Raw genomic sequence first — 23,745 nt, 5'->3', positions numbered from 1 at the left:
AAGGATTTTTGGCATTTCACCCTCTACAGTGCACAATATAGTTAAAAGAGTCAAGGAATCTGGTCAAATCTCGGTGCGTAAAGGGCAAGACCAAAACCACTTCTGAATGCGCATGATCTCTGATCCCTCAGATGTCACTGACTTAAAAAACATCATTCATCTGTAATGGATTTCATGAACATGGGCTTGGGATTACTTTATTAAACCTTTGTTAGACAACACCACTCGCTGCTGCATCCACAGAAGCAAGTTAAGACTTTACTATGTAAAGGAGAAGCCATACATCAACACTGTCCAGAAGCGCTGCCGACTTCTCTGGGCTCGGTCTCATCTTAGATGGAAAGTAGAACAGTGGAACTGTGTTTTTTGGTCTGATGAGTCCACATTTCAAATAGTTTTTGAAAAACACAGCAGTCGTGTTATCCGGGCCAAAAAGGAAGAGGATCATCCAAGCTGTAATTAGCATCAGGTCCAAAAGCCAGTGTCTGTATGGGCCAGGGGTGTGTCAGTGCCCATGGTATGGGTAACTCACACATCTGTGAGAACACCATGAATGCAGACAGATATGTACAAATTTTGGAGCAACATACAGTTGTGCTCAAAAGTTTGCATACCCTTGGAGAATTGGTAATATATGTACCATTTTTAAAGAAAACAGGCAAAAGTGAGTGAGCAGGCAAAACACATTTCTTTTATTTCTTATGGGATTCATATTCAACTGTAGGTTATAACAGAATGGCACAATCATAAAACAAAACATGGCAACAAAGAAAAAAATGAAATGACCCCTGTTCAAAAGTCTGCATACCCTTAGTTCTTAATACTGTGTATTGCCCCCTTTAGCATCAATGACAGCGTGCAGTCTTTTGTAATAGTTGTCTATGAGGCCCCAAATTCTTGCAGGTGGTATAGCTGCCCATTCGTCTTGGCAAAATGCCTCCAGGTCATGCAAAGTCTTTGGTCGTCTTGCATGAACCGCACGTTTGAGATCTCCCCAGGGTGGCTCGATGATATTAAGGTCAGGAGACTGTGATGGCCACTCCAGAACCTTCACCTTTTTCTGCTGTAATCACTGGAGGGTCAACTTGGCCTTGTGCTTAGGGTCATTGTCATGCTGGAAAGTCCAAGAGCGTCCCATGTGCAGCTTTCGTGCAGAAGAATGCAAATTGTCTGCCAGTATTTTCTGATAACATGCTGCATTCATCTTGCCATCAATTTTCACAAGATTCCCCGTGCCTTTAGAGCTCACACCCCCAAAACATCAGTGAGCCACCACCATGCTTCACAGAGGGGATGGTATTCTTTTCACTATAGGCCTTGTTGACCCCTCTCCAAACATAGCACTTATGGTTGTGACCATAAAGCTCTATTTTGGTCTCATCACTCCAAATTACAGTGTGCCAGAAGCTGTGAGGCATGTCAAGGTGTTGTCGGGCATATTGTAAGCGGGCTTTTTTGTGGCATTGGCGCAGTAAAGGCTTCTTTCTGGCAACTCGACCGTGCAGCTCATTTTTGTTCAAGTATCGTCGTATTGTGCTCCTTGAAACAACCACACCGTCTTTTTCCAGAGCAGCCTGTGTTTCTCCTGAGGTTACCTGTGGGGTTTTCTTTGTATCCCGAACAATTCTTCTGGCAGTTGTGGCTGAAATCTTTCTTGGTCTACCTGACCTTGGCTTGGTATCAAGAGATCCCTGAATTTTCCACTTCTTAATAAGTGATTGAACAGTACTGACTGGCATTTTCAAGGCTTTGGATATCTTTTAATATCCTTTTCCATCTTTATAAAGTTCCATTACCTTGTTACGCAGGTCTTTTGACAGTTCTTTTCTGCTCCCCATGGCTCAGTATCTAGCCTGCTCAGTGCATCCACGTGAGAGCTAACAAACTCATTGACTATTTATACACAGACACTAATTGCAATTTAAAAAGCCACAGGTGTGGGAAATTAACCTTTAATTGCCATTTAAACCTGTGTGTGTCACCTTGTGTGTCTGTAACAAGGCCAAACATTCAAGGGTATGTAAACTTTTGATCAGGGCCATTTGGGTGATTTCTGTTATCATTATGATTTAAAAAAGAGCCAAACAACTATGTGATAATAAATGGCTTCATATGATCACTATCCTTAAATAAAAGACAGGGTTTTTTTGCATGATCAGTCACATTTTCAAAATCAATGCCAAAATTTCACAATTTTTGCCAGGGTATGCAAACTTTTGAGCACAACTGTATACTGCCATCCAGCACCGCCTTTTCCAGGGACGTCCCTGCATTTTCCCTGCAGGACAACTTCAAACCACATACTGGCCGAATAAGCAGAGAGTGCGGGTGCTAGATTGGCCTGCCTGCAGTCCTGACCATCTCCAACTGAGAATGTGTGGCGCATTACGAAGCACCACACGGCAACAAAGACCCCGTACATTTGTGCAGCTGAAGACCTGCATAATGGATGAATGGGGGAAAATTCCACTTTTTAAACTTAAACTTGTGTCTTCAGTGCCTAAATGCTTAACAAGTGTTATTAGAAGTAATGTTTCACAGTGGTAAACACTCAACTGTCCCAACTTTTATGGAGCGAGTTGCAATCATCTGATTTGAAATGACTGTACATTAAAAAAAATTGAAACAATGAAATTCACAAGGTAAAACATGGTACAAGGAATAATGTGTAGTTGTAGTGCTTTCAATATAGCAAAGCGTGAATATAATTTACAAATCACTCATTTTTGTTTTTATTAGCATTTTTCATACAGTCCCAACCTTTTCGGAATTGGGGGTTGTAATTCAGGGGTATTTTATTTAAATTTAAATGTTATTATATTTCATTATATTTGTAACTATTTTATTAGTTGTAGTAGTATTAGTATTATTATTTCAGTGTTGTAAATGGGACACATTGGTCACAATAATTTTTTTTTTTTTTTTTTTTTTTTAAATAATGTATATAATTAACAGTTTTACGATGTTGTCTTTTAGCATTTTGATAACTTTGGATTTCTGTATGGGAGGCTTTTATTTTGGCAGATGTTCCACCAAATATCCGCCATGTTCTGAGCATGCGCAGAGAAGAAGCAATGGTCGTTTTTTAGTTTTTCTATACATGAATGTAAATAAAGAGTGTTTGGACAAAACGATGTTACAGAGTCAGATCTCCGCGATCATGGACGTGCTGGCGAAAGCGGCGGTGGCGGAGATCAGTCAACTGCTGCAGGAGGATTCTGCTGCTCTTCATCAGGAGATCCAGAGGAGAAACGAGGAGATCCAGGGACTGAAGACTCGACTGCTCCTCACGGAGACTAAACTACAGAGAGTCACTGCGAACAGATGCTCCATCGGCGTTCAGGTGGAGATGATGATGATGGACACGAGTAAGTGTGAACTGGTGCACCTTCATGTTGTTCCAAAAGATGTTAGGACAGTCTCAGTCACCATTCACTTTCATTGTATAGGAAAATAATGACATTCTGCTTAAGATCTCCTTTTGTGTTCCACTGAAGAATGTCAAACAGGATTACACTGTAAACCCTAATGTTGTCATTTACAATCAATATGTCTTAAAGCTGTACTACGTACGATATTTTTTTTTGGTTAAAAATGAACAAATTGCCATTATTGATTGAGAACATAAACAATCAGTGTTCAAAACAATGTCCTTACATTACCCCGATTCACTATAAAGCCTATAAACATGATTTGTGTTGTGAGCTGTCGGGTCGGATTTGGCGCGAAATCGCATCTTTGAATCGAACATTACTCGTGTGTAAAGATGCATGAAAAAGTGAATGGTGACTGAGACTAACATCGTGCCTAATCTCATTTTGTGCTCCACTGATGAATGTCATGCAGGTATGGAACAAATGAATCCACAAAAACATTCCAAAGATCCTGGAAACCCATTTAATGTCTTCAAGCAGGGGGACCCCCTCCTAAAATATATAAAGTTGGCTAAATATTTTTGTGTATAAAGACCAGAGGAATAAGTAAAACATTTTAAGTGTGGTATTATTAAAATATTGTCTGTAGGGATGCACCGATGTATCGGCCAATTATTGACCATTTAAAACGATCAGTTTCGGTTATAACCATTGATATAAACCGGCAATATCAACCATCGGTTTTTCATATCAGTGTTTTAATGCTTATGATCTCGTGAGCATGAAAATTTTATGTTTTTAGTTAATTGTGCAATTTTTTTTATTTTTTTATTATTATTACTCGTATTTACAGTTGATGTCAGAAGTTTACATACACTTAAGCTGAAGTCATTAAAACTCATTTTTAACCACTCCACAGATTTAATATTAGCAAACTATAGTTTTGGCAAGTCGTTTAGGACATCTACTTTGTGCATGACACGAGTAATTGTTTACAGACAGATTGTTTCACTTTTAATTGACTATATCACAATTCCAGTGGGTCAGAAGTTTACATACACTAAGTTAACTGTGCCTTTAAGCAGCTTGGAAAATTCCAGAAAATGATGTCACACCTTTAGACAATTAGCCAATTAGCTTCTGATAGGAGGTGTACTGAATTGGAGGTGTACCTGTGGATGTATTTTAAGACCTACCTTCAAACTCAGTGCCTCTTTGTTTGACATCATGGGAAAATCAAAAGAAATCAGCCAAGACCTCAGAAAAAAAATTTATGAACCACCACAAGTCTGGTTCATCCTTGGGAGCAATTTCCAAATGCCTGACGGTACCACGTTCCTCTGTACAAACAATAGTATGCAAGTATAAACCCCATGGGACCACGCAGCCATCATACCGCTCAGGAAGGAGACACATTCTGTCTCCTAGAGATGAACGTAGTTTGGTCCGAAAAGTGCAAATCAATCCCAGAACAACAGCAAAGGACCTTGTGAAGATGCTGGAGGAAACAGGTAGACAAGTATCTATATCCACAGTAAAAAACGAGTCCTATATCGACATAACCTGAAAGGCTGCTCAGCAAGGAAGAAGCCACTGCTCCAAAACCGTCATAAAAAAGCCAGACTACAGTTTGCAAGTGCACATGGGGACAAAGATCTTACTTTTTGGAGAAATTTTGATATTTTTTTTTTTAACTGTTTGGCCATATTGACCATTATGTGCACCAGTCCCTCCTGCAGCAAAGCACCCCCACGACATGATGCTGCCACCTCCATGCTTCACGGTTGGGATGGTGTTCTTCGGCTTGCAAGACTCACCCTTTTTCATCCAAATATAACAATGGGCATTATGGCCAAACAGTTTAATTCTTTTTTTCATCAGACCAGAGAACATTTCTCCAAAAAGTAAGCTCTTTGTCCCCATGTGCAATTGCAAACTGTAGTCTGGCTTTTTTATGGGGGTTTTGGAGCAGTGGCTTCTTCCTTGCTGAGCAGTCTTTCAGGTTATGTCGATATAGGACTCGTTTTACTGTGGATATAGATACTTGTCTACCTGTTTCCTCCAGCATCTTCACAAGGTCCTTTGCTGTTGTTCTGGGATTGATTTGCACTTTTCACACCAAACTACATTCATCTCTAGGAGACAGAATGCGTCTCCTTCCTGAGCGGTATGATGGCTGTGTGGTCCCATGATGTTTATACTTGTGTACTATTGTTTGTACAGATGAACGTGGTACCTTCAGGCATTTGGAAATTGCTCCCAAGGATGAACGAGATTTGTGGAGGTCCACAATTGTTTTTTCTGAGGTCTTGGCTGATTTCTTTTGCTTTTCTCATGATGTCAAGCAAAGAGGCACTGAGTTTGAAGGTACGCCTTAAAATACATCCACAGGTACACCTCCAATTCAGTACACCTCCTATCAGAAGCTAATTGTCTAATTGTCTAAAGGTGTGACATCATTTTCTGGAATTTTCCAAGCTGCTTAAAGGCACAGTTAACTTAGTGTATGTAAACTTCTGACCCACTGGAATTGTGATATAGTCAATTAAAAGTGAAACAATCTGTCTGTAAACAATTGTTGGAAAAATGACTCATGTCATGCACAAAGTAGATGTCCTAAACAACTTGCCAAAACTATAGTTTGCTAATATTAAATCTGTGGAGTGGTTAAAAAATGCATTTTAATGACTTCAAACTAAGTGTATGTAAACTTCTGACTTCAACTGTAAATGGTCTGTAGCAACTGACCACATATAAAATTCCATTGATGTGTGTTTAGCTTTTTTATTTTATAAGCAAATGTTGATAATGATTGAGATAAACGTCTTAATCACATATTAACCTGTCCTTCTCTGCAGGTGTGATGGCAGATTTTGAAGAATCGCACCAGGTAAAGGCCATCGCAACTAGTCCAGTAAAGGAGATCTCTGAGGAGAAACCGCTTTTTTCACAGACACAGGAGATAAATGTGCTCCATCTGAAACGAGAGGAGACAACAGCACCCTTCAAACCCTCACAAGAGATGTCCCGAGCTCAGCAGAGCACCGCAGAGGATGAAGAGTTCAGTGGACTGGAGCTTGAGATGAAGATCGAACAGGTGGAAGAACTTGTTGATCAGAAACTGAATCAAGTTCAAGCCGAGCACAGGAGCGAAGTGCAAAACCACTGTGGAATAGATGATGGAGACTCTCATGTATGGTTGTCAGGAGGCGATCCAGGCAAAGCGTTTGACGATCCAGAGAGTCTTATTGATCCAGAGCAACATTCCCAGAGTTTTACAGATCCGTATGTCTCGCAGGTGTTGTCGGAAGAGCCAATGAGCTCTCAGTCGACGTCCGGTTTATTCGGTTCTGGTGTTGTGCTGGAAAACGTGAGCTTTAATGCAGCTCAAAATAAAGACATTGAATACGGCTTGAATCTTCTAAACGCTCCACGACAGAATTCCCATCAACCTTTACCCAGCGTATCAGACTCAACAGCGTTCAGCCGACATCTGCCTTTGAATTCCTCCTCAAGTGTGCCTAAAACAACCACACAGAGTGTATTTATAGACCATCCGCGACACAGCGCGAGGCCAAAACCGTTCCGATGTGAGGAATGTGGCAAACGCTTCACGCAGAGAACGCGACTGATAACGCACAGGCGGATACACACGGGCGAAAAACCCTTCCGTTGTCAGCTGTGTGGTAAGATGTTCTCGCGACAGGATAACTGTCTCAGACATGTACGTCTGCACAGCGGAAAGAGATGGTAAACGTGCACACAGAGACGACAACAAAAAACTCTGTTAACGTTCTTAGAAGTGTAACTGTATTGTGTACATTGTATGTTACATTTTATCCCTTAAAAAGGAATAGTTCACCCATAAATGAAAATTCGGTCATCATTTACTTACCCTTTTGTCGGTCTTCTGTGGAACTCAAAAAATGTTTAGCAGAATGTTCATGCTGTTCTTTTCCATACAACGACTTTGAAGGGGGACGGATGTTGTCAAGCTCCAAAAACACACAATAAAACTACACTGGTGTGAAGGTAAGTAAATGATGACAGAATTTAAACTTTTGGGTGAACTATCCCTTGAAGTGTTTATATGTGTGTAGCACGGAGGAGGGCGGGGCCGGAATGACACACGCCCAGACCCCAATCAGCCTGATGCGGTGAGCGAGGGATAAAGGTGACCGGATACGGCAGTTCGAGAGAGAGAGAGAGCTGTCCTGCATGTCTCTCTCTCTCGAACTACCATTTCCGGTCGCCTTTATCCCTTGCTCGCCTCATTAGGCTGATTGGGGCATGCATCATTCCGGCCCGGCCCCGCCCTCCTCCGTGCTACAATGTGGTAAATCTTTACGGTAAGGTTCAATTTGTTGACATTCATTACAGCATTTATTAATCTTGGTTAAGATTAATTCTTACTTTATCAAAATACTATTGTTCCCTGTTTGTTCGTATTAGTTCATAATGCATTAACTAATATTAATAATACATCTGGGAAATTTAACGCATTCATTTTTGCAGATTAATAGTTGACTGTTTAACGCATTAAATGAATGTAGTATGATTTTACGGCATGTATGCATTTATCAAAGATTTATACATGAAGACGTGTCTAAGTAACTCTATTCGCAAAAAAATTAACATTTTAACATATTAAAATAATTAAAATAAACGAATAACCATTTTTGCAAGTTCTTTGAGATAAATTATACATTTAAATATATTTGAGTATATATACATTTTGGTTTAATGTACCATGATTAATCGCGATTAATCACAGAAAACCATGCGATTAATTAGTTTGAAATTTTAATGGATTTACAAACCTAATTAATATATAATAACAATAAGAGTATTCAAGTATACAGGTATACAAAAATGTATTTGTATTTGTAGAAATAAACATTAACCAAGACTAATGCATGCTGTAGAAGTATTTTTCACTTTTAGTTCATGTTAAAGCTGAAGTGTGTAATTTCTGCACCACTGAACGGAATTTAAAAAGTTATGTTTTCAAGACAGGTTTCAAACAAACAGATAGTCCCGCCCCCAACTCGCGCCATTGGTTGAGGTGTTTCGAGTCTAGACGGGTCTCTCAAAACATACAGAGGAATTTGTATAGCACCACAGAGACACAGTGTTTAAAGTTTTCAAGAAAATTAACTATGAATGGCGTATACAGTAGTTGTCTCTGCATATTAATATTGGATTGGAGTAATTATTTTAATACCGAAAAAGTTACACACTTCAGCTTTAACTAATGTAGTTATGTTAACAGATACAACCGTATTGTAGAGTTACCATATACCTATAATTATGTAAAGAATAAGAATAGTATTTTTTGCAATGAATTTGACTTGTCGCAATTTACTTTTAGTAAATTACTCCCAAACATTTAAGGTTTTTTTATTTTTATTTACATTAAACATATTATCTTCTGACGGAAGGGACCCATTAAAAGTTTGATTTTTAAAGGTGATATTAATAACCTCCATTTACTGTCCTTATAAGATGTTTGTGTGCATAATCAAAATGCATTTTTTACACCTATGAAGTGACTTTCCTGTTCAGCTGACATCAACAAGCCCATATACAAGACATATAAACGCATCATGTTACGGATGTAAAATGGGTTGTGAACGCTGTTTCATATTGACCTTAAAGAAGATTTCACACTATGGAATTGCATTAAAACCAGTGTTGGGTAAGTTAAAAAAAAAAAAAAGTAATCCACTACAAATTACTAACTACTACTCTTAAATCAGATTACTGATTACTTCATTGAGAAAGTAATCACATTACTAATTACTTCTAAGTTACTTTCTAAAACACTTTTTCCGCTCAACAAATTGAAAATAATGTCTATTTTCTCCTTGTTCATCGTCGCACACCCCTCAGCTGTCACAGAAACGCAAACATATGTACATATGAATTCCTATTTTAATCAGAGGTAGACTGATATATCGGTTTCGCGATTAATCGGTACCAATAGTTGCTTTTTGGAACTATCGGTTATCTGCAAAAATGTATTCCGATAGTTGCCGATTAGTTTTTATTTTTTTTTAATTATTCCTCTGTGTTCCTCAGTCATTGACAATGTTCATATTTTGTTATTTTGATAAAGTATCTGAATTGAAGCAAAGACATGGAATGAAAAATGTGACTATATAGAAATGTGCCCCATCAACACATACTGTACATCTTGTCGCGAACTATCTTGTGAATAATAATAAACTTTATTCCTCATTAAACCTCATCTGGTAAAGTGTATATATATGCAAAATATACAACTTCATCTGGTGAATATATAGGCTATAAAATATTAATATAGAGCATTGCAAGAGAGCCAAGTCTACCTCATTTCAAAATAAGAGTCCCCGGTGTGTTTCGGGCTTGTTTTATGCATTATGCAACAAATTGTAATTGTTTCTGATTATTATTGGGATTTTGGTTGTACAATAAACTACATCTGGGATTTTATTTATTTAGGACTCTTGTCTGTGCTCTGTCATAGTAAGAAAAGTCTAAGAACATTTTTATAAATCGATTTTAAAAACTATCGGCCGATTAATCGGTTATCAGCCTTTTTCACCACCTTAGTTATCGGTATCGGCAAAACTCACTATCGGTCAACCTCTCATTTTAATTTTATTACACATAAATATATATATTTAATATTTGTAACCAAAGTAATGTACTTAAAATTAATTACTTTCACTGAAAGTCAGTAACTGTAATCTGATTACAATAATTAAAAATGTAATGCATTACATTACTTTTGTGCCTAAAAGTAATTCTATTACAGTAACTAATTACTTTGTAATCCAATAACACCCAACACTGATTACAACGCTGCAAACATAGTGCACACCAAGCTGTATTTCCAGTTAAAAGATAAAAGATTTAAAAAAAAATTATACTAAAAGATTTGAGATTTTTAACAATTATTTAAATTTGGGGGGGCCTGGGTAGCTCAGTGGTAAAAGACGAAATTGGCCTGGTTGCTAGGGAGGGTAGAGTCACATGGGGTAATCTCCTCGTGGTTGCTATAATGTGGTTCGTTCTCGGTGGGGCACGTGGTGAGTTGTGCGTGGATGCTATGTCTCCGTGGTAACGCGCTCAACAAGCCACGTGATAAAATGCGCGGATTGACGGTCTCAGACGCGGAGGCAATTGAGATTCGTCCTCCGCCACCCGAATTGAGGTGAATCACTATGCCACCACGAGGACTCAGAGCAAATTGGGAATTGGGCATTCCAAATTGGGGAGAAAAAGGGGAAAAATAAAAAAAATAATTTAAATTTGAACAATGAGTGTACATCTTAACATTTTCAGATTGTGCCTCGGGAAAACACTTTACCTTAATTACATGATTTGATGTTTCACTTTATTTGGCACTGTGGTGGTTTTATTTCTGTGAGCAAAAGTTTAAGATAATGAACAGTAACAAAATGACAAACTAGCAATAAAAAGCCAGACCAAGCTTGTTTTTTATTATTATTATTATTATCATCTAAATAAAGATACTGAACGTCTTCTGAAGTTCTTTTACATGTTTCATCTGAACCAAATTGACTTAAAAATGAAAATTCTGTAATTATTTACTCACCCTCAAGTTGTTACAAACACGAATGACATTCTCTCTTCCGTGGAACACAAAAAGGCGGAACGTCAGTCTCAGTCACCATTCACTTTCATTCTATGGTAAAAGATTAAATGTAAGTGAATGGTGACTGAGGCTGACATTCCACATTTTTGTGTTCCATGAAAGAGAGAATGTAATTCGGGTTTGTAACAACATGAGGGTGAGTAAATAATTACAGAATTTTCATTTTTGAGTGAACTGTTCCTTTTTAAGTTCATTGTTTGCCAGGTTTATTAGAAGATTTTCGCAAAAGATATTGCGTTTCCTCTGAACATCCTGTCTGGTTTATCTGCCCGAGCTGGATAGAGTGGCGGCGTAACAGACTCCTGCCGCTCTGAGCTTCCTGTTTGACAGGAAGTGAGACTGTAGATCTGGATTCTGGGTTTGGGTCTCTGCACACGGGTGGTAGGAAAGCATTTACAGTAGCGCTAACGGGGAGAGGGGGCAGGAAACCCCTCCGGGACGGAGGTTTAGCACTCAACTGCTCTCGCGGCTTCTTTTTGCTAGTCGTACTGAAATCACGAATCCCACTAGGGGGCGATAGAAACAACGAACTGGTTCTGTATATGGAAGGGAACTGGGTTCCGCTGGATGATGCTGGAAGTAACTCGTGTAGGTGAGTATCTGAGCTGGAGAGTGTCAGTTTTAGGGAAGGTAACTGGAGTAACGACTGACCTTGAAGGTCAGGTAAAGTATTCCTTCGGCTTTGTTGCCGCTCTTGTCCTGATTGGTTCCATTTGGGTTTGAAATCGGTTTTCTTTAATTGGCTAGCACTTTGAAAACTTCTGAGTGAGGAGGTGGTTTGATCCTCTTCATGACTTTCGTCATTCTCGTCCTTGTTGTCTTCTACAGATTCCTCAAAGTTCTTCTCATAGGTGTGGGTAAGATGGGCCAGGTTTTGAATGGCCAGCCAGGGTTCTGAGCGCAACCGTTGGCGGTACAAAGAACTGCTCCTCTGAAGCAAAGGAGACGCCATCTCACCACCTCGAAAATTGAAGATGTTTTCTCCCTCGGAGTTTGGCGAGCTGGTCTTCAGCTCGATATCTGAGGGAGACATACACGAGACGGGTGAGTTGTCAGGTGAGGGCGGAACATTCAGGTAACGTCGTGTCACGCTGCTGCCATCGCAGTTTAAATCTGTGGCGATGATGATGATGTCACGTCCTCTGGCTTGGCAGGCATCGAGCAACACCTGTAGAGTGTCCTGATGGTGGGCATTTATGGCATATACGAGAGCAGAAGCCCCGGCGTAGTCTTCCATACTCGGATCAGCGCCTGCTGCGATCAAAGCAGAAGCCACTTCTACCCCTGCCCGCTCCATACAGGCGTACATGAGGGCTGTACGGCCCGACTTGTCCTGTATGTTTGGGTCAGCCTGGTTATTAAGGAGAAACTGAATAAGTTTTAGCATAGTTGTTCCACACTGATCGCCCCGAAGAGCTCGGCAGGCGGCCAGCAGGGGTGTCTCTCCTCTCTGGTTGCGCTTGTTGACCTGGGCGCCTCCTTCCACCAACAGACGAACCAAACGCAGCTTGCCCAGTAGAGCGGCGGTGATGAGCGGAGTGCCATCCATCAGGTAATCTTGTGGTTCTGCCATGACTGGCACACTTGATTTGCTGAAATCAAATTCACAGCGGTGGTCAGTCGCTATATCAGATGTCCATGTACATTCAACCTTAAACCAGAGTTCAATTACTGAGTTTAAAATTATTTTGATATTTTCTTCTGGGGCTTAAAGTAAGAAACGTCATGTGGCGTAACCATCCGGAGACAGTTAAACAAAAATCAAAGTCTCATAAAAAGCTAAAGTTCTTGAAAAAGTATAATCTAGATTTGTAAAAGATTTCTCATCAGACAACCTGATTTAATGACCCTTATACATGAGTGTATACAAATTAATCGTTATTTTAAGAAAAAATATTAACTATTTTTCAAGTTATATACAGTTGTGCTCAAAAGTTTGCATACCCTTGGAGAATTGGTAATATATGTACCATTTTTAAAGAAAACAGGCAAAAGTGAGTGAGCAGGCAAAACACATTTCTTTTATTTCTTATGGGATTCATATTCAACTGTAGGTTATAACAGAATGGCACAATCATAAAACAAAACATGGCAACAAAGAAAAAAATGAAATGACCCCTGTTCAAAAGTCTGCGTACCCTTAGTTCTTAATACTGTGTATTACCCCCCTTAGCATCAATGACAGCGTGCAGTCTTTTGTAATAGTTGTCTATGAGGCCCCAAATTCTTGCAGGTGGTATAGCTGCCCATTCGTCTTGGCAGAATGCCTCCAGGTCATGCAAAGTCTTTGGTCGTCTTGCATGAACCGTAGGTTTGAGATCTCCCCAGAGTGGCTCGATGATATTAAGGTCAAGAGACTGTGATGGCCACTCCAGAACCTTCACCTTTTTCTGCTGTAACCACTGGAGGGTCAACTTGGCCTTGTGCTTAGGGTCATTGTCATGCTGGAAAGTCCAAGAGCGTCCCATGTGCAGCTTTCGTGCAGAAGAATGCAAATTATCTGCCAGTATTTTCTGATAACATGCTGCATTCATCTTGCCGTCAATTTTCACAAGATTCCCCGTGCCTTTAGAGCTCACACACCCCCAAAACATCAGTGAGCCACCACCATGCTTCACAGTGGGGATGGTATTCTTTTCACTATAGGCCTTGTTGACCCCTCTCCAAACATAGCGCTTATGATTGTGACCATAAAGCTCTATTTTGGTCTCGTCACTCCAAATTACAGTGTGCCAGAAGTTGTGAGGCGTGTCAAGGTGTTGTTGGGCATATTGTAACCGGGATTTTTTGTGGCATTGGCGCAGTAAAGGCTTCTTTCTGGCAACTCGACCATGCAGCTCATTTTTGTTCAAGTATCGTCGTATTGTACTCCTTGAAACAACCACACCGTCTTTTTCCAGAGCAGCCTGTGTTTCTCCTGAGGTTACCTGTGGGGTTTTCTTTGTATCCCGAACAATTCTTCTGGCAGTTGTGGCTGAAATCTTTCTTGGTCTATCTGACCTTGGCTTGGTATCAAGAGATCCCTGAATTTTCCACTTCTTAATAAGTGATTGAACAGTACTGACTGGCATTTTCAAGGCTTTGGATATCTTTTTATATCCTTTTCCATCTTTATAAAGTTCCATTACCTTGTTACGCAGGTCTTTTGACAGTTCTTTTCTGCTCCCCATGGCTCAGTATCTAGCCTGCTCAGTGCATCCACATGAGAGCTAACAAACTCATTGACTATTTATACACAGACACTAATTGCAATTTAAAAAGCCACAGGTGTGGGAAATTAACCTTTAATTGCCATTTAAACCTGTGTGTGTCACCTTGTGTGTCTGTAACAAGGCCAAACATTCAAGGGTATGTAAACTTTTGATCAGGGCCATTTGGGTGATTTCTGTTATCATTATGATTTAAAAAGGAGCCAAACAACTATGTGATAATAAATGGCTTCATATGATCACTATCCTTAAATAAAAGACCGTTTTTTTGCATGATCAGTCATATTTTCAAAATCAATGCCAAAATTTCACAATTTCTGCCAGGGTGTGCAAACTTTTGAGCACAAATGTGTGTGAGTGTGTGTGTGAGTGTGTGTGTGAGTGTGTGTGTGTGTGTGTGTGTGTGTGTGTGTGTGTGTGTATATATATATATATATATATATATATTACAATTATAATGAGTTTTTCTTGGAATTACTCCATTTGACCTAAACTAAAATTGCCTTTTAAAAAAGAAATAAAAGATTATTCTAGTTTTTTTTTTTAGACTTTTATTTTATTTATGTCTTTACTGTCTCTGGACGGTTACAAATCTTTTAATTTAAGCTCCAGAAAGAAGGAAAAAAAAAAAATAAAAAGAGCAAAATAACTTCAGAACAGAAATTTCAAAACATGCTAATCATAATGTGAAAATGTCAAGTGGTCTAACCATCAAGTTAAAAGTTTTCAAACATTTTTCAAGGTAAAAATATTTTTTTACAAATATCGAGAGTTTTTGATTTACGAATATCAAGAAGTTTTATTAGGGTTACTTCATTTGTCCTGAAAGATTATAAGAAATAGTATTAAATTGTTATTTCAAAATTAAGCCAACATTTAAAAATTCCAGCTTTTATTTTATTTACTTTTTTACTGTTACACCACATTATTTTCAAGCCCCAGAAAAAAATATCAAAAGGACTTTGAACTTTGTACTTTGCAGCATTTATTTCTTTATTTTAAATAACTTCAAAACTAAGTGTTACATCAATGACCCACAGATTGTTGCTGGCTCATGACACACCTCTCCTCAACAACACATGATTTGAGGGATCATTCATGTCTCTAACAGGACCACTTACACACTCAACCTTTAATACTTACTGTTAGAGGTTTGTTCTAATCAGTATTCGCAGTTGTAACATTGATTGTGAATAATGAACTCCCCTCTATCTCAGAGAAATTGCTACATGTGTGAAGCGCAACAGTGTGTTCAAAGTTGTAAATGGCCTCTGAGTTTGAAATGTCGAACACCACAACAAAAGCTGCTTTTATGATGCTTTGAAATGCCTTCATCTCTCTGGGTGTGCAGTCTATTTTAAACCAGACAAGAGCTTGAAAGAGCATGACGGTGCTATATGACGCTCTTCATTGAACACTCTTTCTATATGATAATCTCCAGTTCAATTTTAGTTGATTTAATCAACATGCATTATGACACTCTAGGCTATTTGCAGTATTTATGAAATAGATGCATGTATGTGTGATCCAGTTATCTGCACTGTTCTCGTTTTTACAGTATTAACTGGGTCTACAATTTCCTGAGATTGTATTTCTTTAATGACACATTTATTGGTTTATTAATGCTACATAACATTTTATTTAGCCTACATTTTGACTCAATCATGCTGGATTAAAATGAATATGTTTGTAATCCAGAGGTTCCATAAAACAACTGGATTATTGCATGTAAAATATAAAATATTATGGATATTGTATACTATATTAATGATATTATAACTTACCTGCAGAGTTTATCTCTTGACAGAAGCTGCGACCTGACCTGTAGCTGACAGAGCGCACATCTGAGATGAAACTGTGTGTGTGTGCGTGCGTGCGTGAGTGTGTGTGTGTGTGTGTGTGTGTTTGTTTGTGCGCGTGTGAGTGTGTGTGTGTGCGCGTGTGTGAGTGTGAGTATTTGTGTGTGTGTGTGTGTGTGTGTGCATGTGAGTGTGTGTATGCGAGTATTTATCACTGTGGGGACCAAATGTCCCCATAAGGATAGTAAAACCCGCACTTTTTGACGTTGTGGGGACATTTTGTCGGTCCCTATGAGGATAACAGCTTATAAATCACACTAAACAATGTTTTATTGAAAATGTAAAAATGCAGAAAGTTTTTTGTGAGGGTTAGGTTTAGGGGGAGGGTTAGGGTTAGGGGATAGAATCTATAGTTTGTACAGTATAAAAATCATTATGTCTATGGAGAGTCCTCATAATGATAGCTGCACCAACATGTGTGTGTGTGTGTGTGTGTGAGTGTGTGTGTGTGTTTAGGGGTAGGGTTAGGGTTAGGGGATAGAATCTATAGTTTGTACAGTATAAAAATCATTATGTCTATGGAGAGTCCTCATAATGATAGCTGCACCAACATGTGTGTGTGTGTGTGTGTGAGAGTGTGTGTGTGTGTGTGAGAGAGATGTGTGTGTGTGTGTCTGGAACCTCTTCATTTGGTAAATACTGAAATCAAACTATCTTAAAACACATGCACACTGACATGACAGAGTCTGAAACACGGACAACAGTATTAGCCTTTATTGGTTAGTGTGATCTCTACAAAGTCCATAACAGCAGATTTGTAAACACGGTCACTTGATTTTAGATAAATAATATATATATATAAATATACTCTGTTGAAGTCAGAAGTTTACATACACCTTAGCCAAATACATTTAAACTCAGTTTTCAATTCCTGACATTTAATCGTAGAAAACATTCCCTGTCTTAGGTCAGTTAGGATCACTATTTTATTTTAAGAATGTGAAATATCAGAATAATAGTAGAGAGAATGATTTATTTCAGCTTTTATTTCTTTCATCACATTCCCAGTGGGTCAGAAGTTTACATACACTTTGTTAGTATTTGGTAGCATTGCCTTTAAATTGTTTAACTTGGGTCAAATGTTTTGGGTATCCTTCCACATGATTCTCTCAATAAGTTGCTGGAATTTTGTCCCATTCCTCCAGACAGAACTGGTGTAAGTGAGTCAGGTTTGTAGGCCTCCTTGCTCGCACACGCTTTTTCAGTTCTGCCCACAAATTTTCTATCAGATTGACGACAGAGCTTTGTGATGGCCACTCCAATACCTTGACTTTGTTGTCCTTAAGCCATTTTGACACAACTTTGGAGGTATGTTTGGGGTCATTGTCCATTTGGAAGACCCATTTGCGACCGAGCTTTAACTTCCTGGCTGATGTCTTGAGATGTTGCTTCAATATATCCACATAATTTTCCTTCCTCATGATGCCATCTATTTTGTGAAGTGCACCAGTCCCTCCTGCAGCAAAGCACCCCCACAACATGATGCTGCCACCCCCATGCTTCACGGTTGGGATGGTGTTCTTCAGCTTGCAAGCCTCACCCTTTTTCATCCAAACATAACGATGGTCATTATGGCCAAACAGTTCAATTCTTGTTTCATTAGACCAGAGGACATTTCTCCAAAAAGTAAGCTCTTTGTCCCCATGTGCACTTGCAAACTGCAGTCTGGCTTTTTTATGGCAGTTTTTGAGCAGTGGCTTCTTCCTTACTGAACAGCCTTTCAGGTTATGTCGATATAGGACTCATTTTACTGTGGATATAGATACTTGTCTACCTATTTCCTCCAGCATCTTCACAAGGTCCTTTGCTGTTGTTCTGGGATTGATTTGCACTTTTCACACCAAACTACGTTCATCTCTAGGAGGCAGAATGCATCTCCTTCCTGAGCAGTATGATGGCTGCGTGGTCCCATGGTGTTTATACCTGACCTTGGCTTGGTATCAAGAGATCCCTGAATTTTCCACTTCTTAATAAGTGATTGAACAGTACTGACTGGCATTTTCAAGGCTTTGGATATCTTTTTATATCCTTTTCCATCTTTATAAAGTTCCATTACCTTGTTACGCAGGTCTTTTGACAGTTCTTTTCTGCTCCCCATGGCTCAGTATCTAGCCTGCTCTGTGCATCCACGTGAGAGTTAACAAACTCATTGACTATTTATACACAGACACTAATTGCAATTTAAAAAGCCACAGGTGTGGGAAATTAACCTTTAATTGCCATTTAAACCTGTGTGTGTCACCTTGTGTGTCTGTAACAAGGCCAAACATTCAAGGGTATGTAAACTTTTGATCAGGGCCATTTGGGTGATTTCTGTTACCATTATGATTTAAAAAGGAGCCAAACAACTATGTGATAATAAATGGCTTCATATGATCACTATCCTTAAATAAAAGACAGTTTTTGCATGATCAGTCATATTTTCAAAATCAATGCCAAAATTTCATAATTTCTGCCAGGGTATGCAAACTTTTGAGCACAACTGTGTGTGTATATATATGTATATATATGTGAGTGTGTGTGTGTATATATGTATGTGTGTGTGTGTGTGTGTGTGTGTGTGTGTGTATATATATATATATGCACTAAAAAACAAAATGAAGAAAACTGATAATTCCCTAATGTATTTGGCATGGGAAATACATTAAAAAAAGATCGAGAAAACGTTGAGAGAATTGAGTAGTTGAATTTTTCTCACTTAAATATTTATTGGAAATATATGGGAGACCACAAGCCAGATTCATGCATTATTAAAATAATAAATAGGCATAGAATAAAAATTTGTATGGCAAGTAGAAAGAAATAGCAGTGCGCAAATATTAATTTCCCCATTTTAACTGTTCATTGTGTATTTTCTATTCAATATTAGTCTGTTATTATCCAGATCGTTGTTGAAAATGTCTCTCGACTGCTAAGTCACGTGGTGCTTGTTGCTTTTCTCAGCGCTGGGCCAGATAAACCACTCACAGTCGTTTGTGATTACTGGTTAAGGCATATCTTAAATATAATTTTATACAAATTACTGGGATATACTTCCATTTAGATCTTACATTCTGATACTTTAAAAGTAACATATTAAAAAGATTACAATTTGTAATATACAAATAACTGCAGCAAGACAAAAAACGTCTTGAGATTTGAATGCAGTTCTATGGAGTATCCGGTAATGTGGGCCACCAAGCGCCCCCTAGAGGAGGACCAGATCTGCTGCAGTAACTTTATGAGTCCATAGCAACTGATGGCGGAGAAGCGTCGCGCCGGTTCCGTGATGTCCGATTCAAAATCCGCGAAATGTGATTCGGATAATGAGTTTCTGTCGCAGGCTGGAGTGAGCGCGCTGCTCAGAGGAGCTCTGCTGAAACTAGTCGAGTCCAGGACGGAGGATCCCATCGGATTTCTAGCCGAACATTTCGGTAATCTGTCGTCGGAGGCGGATGATGGAGGATCGGAGCATCAGATCGTGAGCAGAGCTCTGTGGCACCTCAGTCTGGCGCATCACTCACAGAGGTTTTTTTTAAAATTATTATTTATTTTTTTTAAAAATTTTTTTAGTATATTTTTTTATTTATTTTATGTTATTTGTGTACTATTATATTTGTGTGTTGTGTTTTTTTTTTTTTTTTTTTAGCTATGTTGGAGAGGTGTCTTTTTATTTTTAGTGATTTTATTAACTAAATAAAATAATTGTATTTTTAATTATCATTATATTTTTGATTATTTATTATAAAAAATATTTTTATTAATTATTGTATTAATAACGATTCAGATCAGTGCTGTCCACTATGGGTAATAGTGTTTATCACACTTTATTATGTATTCTATGCTGCTCCCCTCATCACATTACTACAGTAAACAGACTATACATTACAAATATATATATATATATATATATATATATATATATATATATATATATATATATATATATATATATACAGATACATTTAGTAAATGAGAACAGTAGTCATAAGGGGGATTTGCAGGCCTTGATGAAAATGTTTCCTTGTTATTTTACTTTATTTGTTAAATATATATATATATATATATATATATATATATATATATATATATATATATATATATATATATATATATTATTTATTTTGTAATTGTTTTATACTTTATTTATTATTATTATTATTATTATTATTTGCCATGTTGGAGATGTTTTTTTATTTTATTCAGTGATTTTATTAATTCACTAAATACATAAAAAATTTGTATTTTTAATTATCATTATATTTTTGATTATTATTAATACAAATATTATATTGTATTTATCACCATTTTAAAAAATAATTAAAAAATAGTAAAAAATAAAATGATACTTAAAAATACAATTATTTTATTTAGTGAATTAATAAAATCACTGAATAAAATAAAAAAAACACCTCTCCAACATAGCAAATAATAATAAAATAATTACAAAATGAACAAAAGAATATAAAAAATATATTTAACAAATAAAAAAAATATTTAAAAATAAAGTTAAATAACATGGAAACCTTCTCATCTCAGCCTGCAAATATGATATATAATATTTAATTATATTTTTCATTATTATTAATAAAAATATTTTACTATTGTATTTCTCACCATTTAGATTTGTGCTGTCTACCATTTTATAAATAAAATAATAAAATATCTTTATTAATAATAATTAAATATATAATAATTAAAAATACAAATATTTTATTTTATTTATTGAACTAATAAAATCAAAATATTTAAAATATAGTGTAATATAACAAGGAAACCTTTTCATCATAGCCTGTAAATCCTCCATTTAATCACTGTTAGGGGAGCAGCACAGAATATATTAAAGTGTGATATACATTACCAGTAGTGGACAGCACTAATCTGAATGGTGATTATTAGAATAATGTAAAATATATAGTTATTAATCATAAATAATTAAGATTACTAATAGTATACACTTTATGTATTCTATGCTGCTTCTCGTCACATTTCTATAATAAACAGACTATAACAGATGAATTTAGTAATTTAGAAAAGTGATTATGGGTGTATTCGTTCTCTTTATTGTTTTACTTCTTTGCATCGCAGATCTGCATTCAACAACAACATCGATGTGGCGTACGAGCTGTTGATGCAGGGTGGGCCACATCGCCCCAATTCTGGAGGGGTCCGCGGGCAACGGTACACAGAGATGCTCAAGTGCCTGTGCAGTGAGGGGGGGCTCTCGGGCACCACCGCCGCCCCCCTGCTGCGCCGCATCCAGTGCCACGATTACGAGGCCGTGCCCTTTGAACTCTTCCGCCAGGGCGTGCTGACCTGCTCTGTGTTCGCCGACTACATCCGCAAGTCCCAGTGCTTGTACGCGGCGGTGGCGAGCGCACCAGACAGACCGGCAGAGAGAGCGCTGTGCCAGGCTGTGCTTGCCACCCTCCAGGAGGCACTAGAAACGGCGGACGGAGCCGATGTGGCGCGTTACCTGGAGGCTAGTGCCAAGATCTCACCTGCTAAGCTGGCACAGGCCATGGCGGAAGTTCATCCACGCCAACAGGAAGGTCCCACGATGGACGCGCAGGAGTTTGAAGATGCGGCGGCGGCACTCTTCATCGCGCGGGTGCGAATTGTGACCTGAGAGGGCTGTGTCGGGCTGTTACCTGAGTGCAACTTTTTATTTTATTTTAAAAACATCTTATATAAGAAATCGTCGCAATTATAGAAAAGATACAAAGAACAAGAGTCAAAGAGTATCAAAGTTGTGTACTGATAATAATTGTTGACATTTCAGGATTATTATTTTTGTGCCCAATATAGATGTAACACATGGATCAAAATACGCAAAAAAAAAAAAAAAAATGGTACAAAGATTTTCGAGAATAATACCTGACTACAAATTTCCAAAATGCATGAGTGCATGGAGTATTTGTGAAAAATTCCCTAAAAAATACCTTTTAGTTCTATTATGTATTTAATTGTATTATGTACTTATTTTATTGACATTAAACTCAACATGAAATCAAAATTGACCTTATTTATTTTCTTATCAATACACATTATCGGTCTTATAGTGAATGATTTGTCTGTGTACATTATAAAGAAAAAAAAGGTTTGTATTTGTAATCTTTCATCAAAATGTACTTAACTTGCTCCGCCTCTGAAACAACTTTATGTATCTGATGACATCATCAAGCCCTCCTAATTTTCAACCACCTGTTATATCCAACTTTTTCCTGAACGGGGAAGTGTTTCACAATTCAAAACGGAAGCCTGCTTTCGTTATCCAATATTGTTTTTCGTCTCCAAAGTTTTTTACTAGCAACAGCGTGTCTTTAGAGAATAATGTGATGTTTAGCGCGATTTGTAAAAAATAAATAAAAAAGCACGTTCCTCCATAGCGCCAACGCGACTCTGCGATGACTTTTACATAGCTTCTTATGGACACAGAACCAGAAAACTATCTAGCAGCAATCAGACTCATCGTGGTCCCACCTAGTGCTCAGAACACAATAAATTGCTTGTGTTATTGCTTTATTGTCTTATGCATTTACATTTCAACATATAGCGATATGCTTAACATTGAAACAATGACACATAATAGAGATTAAAAATTGCAGTGTTTGAAGCGTTTCGTTTTTTTATTGAAAGAGCGCTCCTTCAATCTTCTTTAATATGCGGTATAAGCTGATAGTATGTGGTTAAATGTCTGCCACAGACCTCTGTGTGAGAATAAATGGTAAAATGCTCTTGGAGTGTATATCAGCCAGTGCTTTCTCAGATCGACATGGGCTGAACTAAAGCGATCTAATCGGTTTTAGGTGAGAATAGACCAAAATATAACTCCTTTTTCACTGTACATCTTGCCATTGCAGTCTCGAGGCACGATCATGATTTCAAGCTCGATTACACTTCCTAGTGCTTGATGCATGTGCAGGAAGTGTAATCGAGTTGGAAATCATGATCGCCAAGGAGACTGAAGATTTCATTTATCGTGAAAAAGGAGTTATATTTTTGATCTGTTCTCACCCAAAACTGAATAGATTGCTTCTGAAGACATGGATTAAACCACTGGAGTCATGTGGATTACTTTTATGCTGCCTTTATGTGCTTTTTTCAGCTTCAAAGTTCTGGCCACCATTCATTTGCATTGTGAATGCAGAGCTGAAATATTCTTCTAAAAATCTTCATTTGTGTTCAGCAGAAGATAGAAAGTCAAACCCATCTGGGATGGCGTGAGGATGAGTAAATGATGAGAGAATTTTTATTTTTGGGTGAACTATTCCTTTAAGTCCTGTCCCACCTTTTTCCTGTTGAATACCCTGTTTCACACAGAAATACATTAGATCACATGAGTTTCCCAGCAGAGGGTGTTTAAAACCATTCCATGAGATATTCCACAATGGTGTCTTGTTGATAACATATGATTCATTTTAGACCAAGAAACCTCAGTGATGGACATAACCGAGTGTTTGCAGAGTTGTGATGCTGTTTTAGTCAGATGGTGAGCTATATTTCTGATACAGATAACAGAGTGCATTGATCCCTTTTTCAGTACCCAGATAAGATTAACAGTTTCTGTTCTGATATGTCGGCTTTTTTCATGAGCACAAAAGTGTCAGCCTTTAAGCCTTCTAAATTTGCCCTTAAAGATGCCCACATCAGTTTGTAAG

At 37.9% G+C, this 23,745-nt stretch overlaps 3 protein-coding genes across 3 annotated transcripts in view; 2 read left to right on the top strand and 1 right to left on the bottom strand.

Annotated features, from left to right (window-relative positions):
- LOC127442762 (uncharacterized) overlaps positions 1 to 7,551 on the top strand; it is a 62,284-nt gene extending 54,733 nt beyond the window's left edge. The window contains exons 9-10 of the mRNA XM_051700931.1: positions 3,009 to 3,368; positions 6,233 to 7,551. Of these exons, the coding sequence (XP_051556891.1) occupies positions 3,009 to 3,368; positions 6,233 to 7,128 (1,256 nt within the window). The 3' untranslated portion in view covers positions 7,129 to 7,551. The remainder of the gene's footprint in view (positions 1 to 3,008; positions 3,369 to 6,232) is intronic.
- A 3,632-nt stretch (positions 7,552 to 11,183) lies between these two features.
- Positions 11,184 to 12,989, bottom strand: LOC127443032 (ankyrin repeat domain-containing protein 34B). The gene has a single exon (XM_051701511.1). It carries the CDS (start codon positions 12,608 to 12,610, stop codon positions 11,228 to 11,230), a length of 1,383 nt encoding a protein of 460 aa, XP_051557471.1. The 5' UTR covers positions 12,611 to 12,989; the 3' UTR covers positions 11,184 to 11,227.
- Positions 12,990 to 18,795: 5,806 nt separating this feature from the next.
- On the top strand, positions 18,796 to 22,100 carry tpgs1 (tubulin polyglutamylase complex subunit 1). The gene is made up of 2 exons (XM_051701527.1): positions 18,796 to 19,612; positions 21,173 to 22,100. Exons 1-2 carry the CDS (start codon positions 19,344 to 19,346, stop codon positions 21,711 to 21,713), a joined length of 810 nt encoding a protein of 269 aa, XP_051557487.1. The 5' UTR covers positions 18,796 to 19,343; the 3' UTR covers positions 21,714 to 22,100.
- Positions 22,101 to 23,745: the final 1,645 nt, after the last annotated feature.

The sequence above is a fragment of the Myxocyprinus asiaticus genome, chromosome 6 (genome assembly GCF_019703515.2).
Source record: "Myxocyprinus asiaticus isolate MX2 ecotype Aquarium Trade chromosome 6, UBuf_Myxa_2, whole genome shotgun sequence".
Classification (NCBI taxonomy): Eukaryota; Metazoa; Chordata; class Actinopteri; order Cypriniformes; family Catostomidae; genus Myxocyprinus; species Myxocyprinus asiaticus.
The sequence above is the reverse complement of the archived record's forward strand: the minus strand, read 5'-3'. Positions and strand labels throughout refer to the sequence as shown.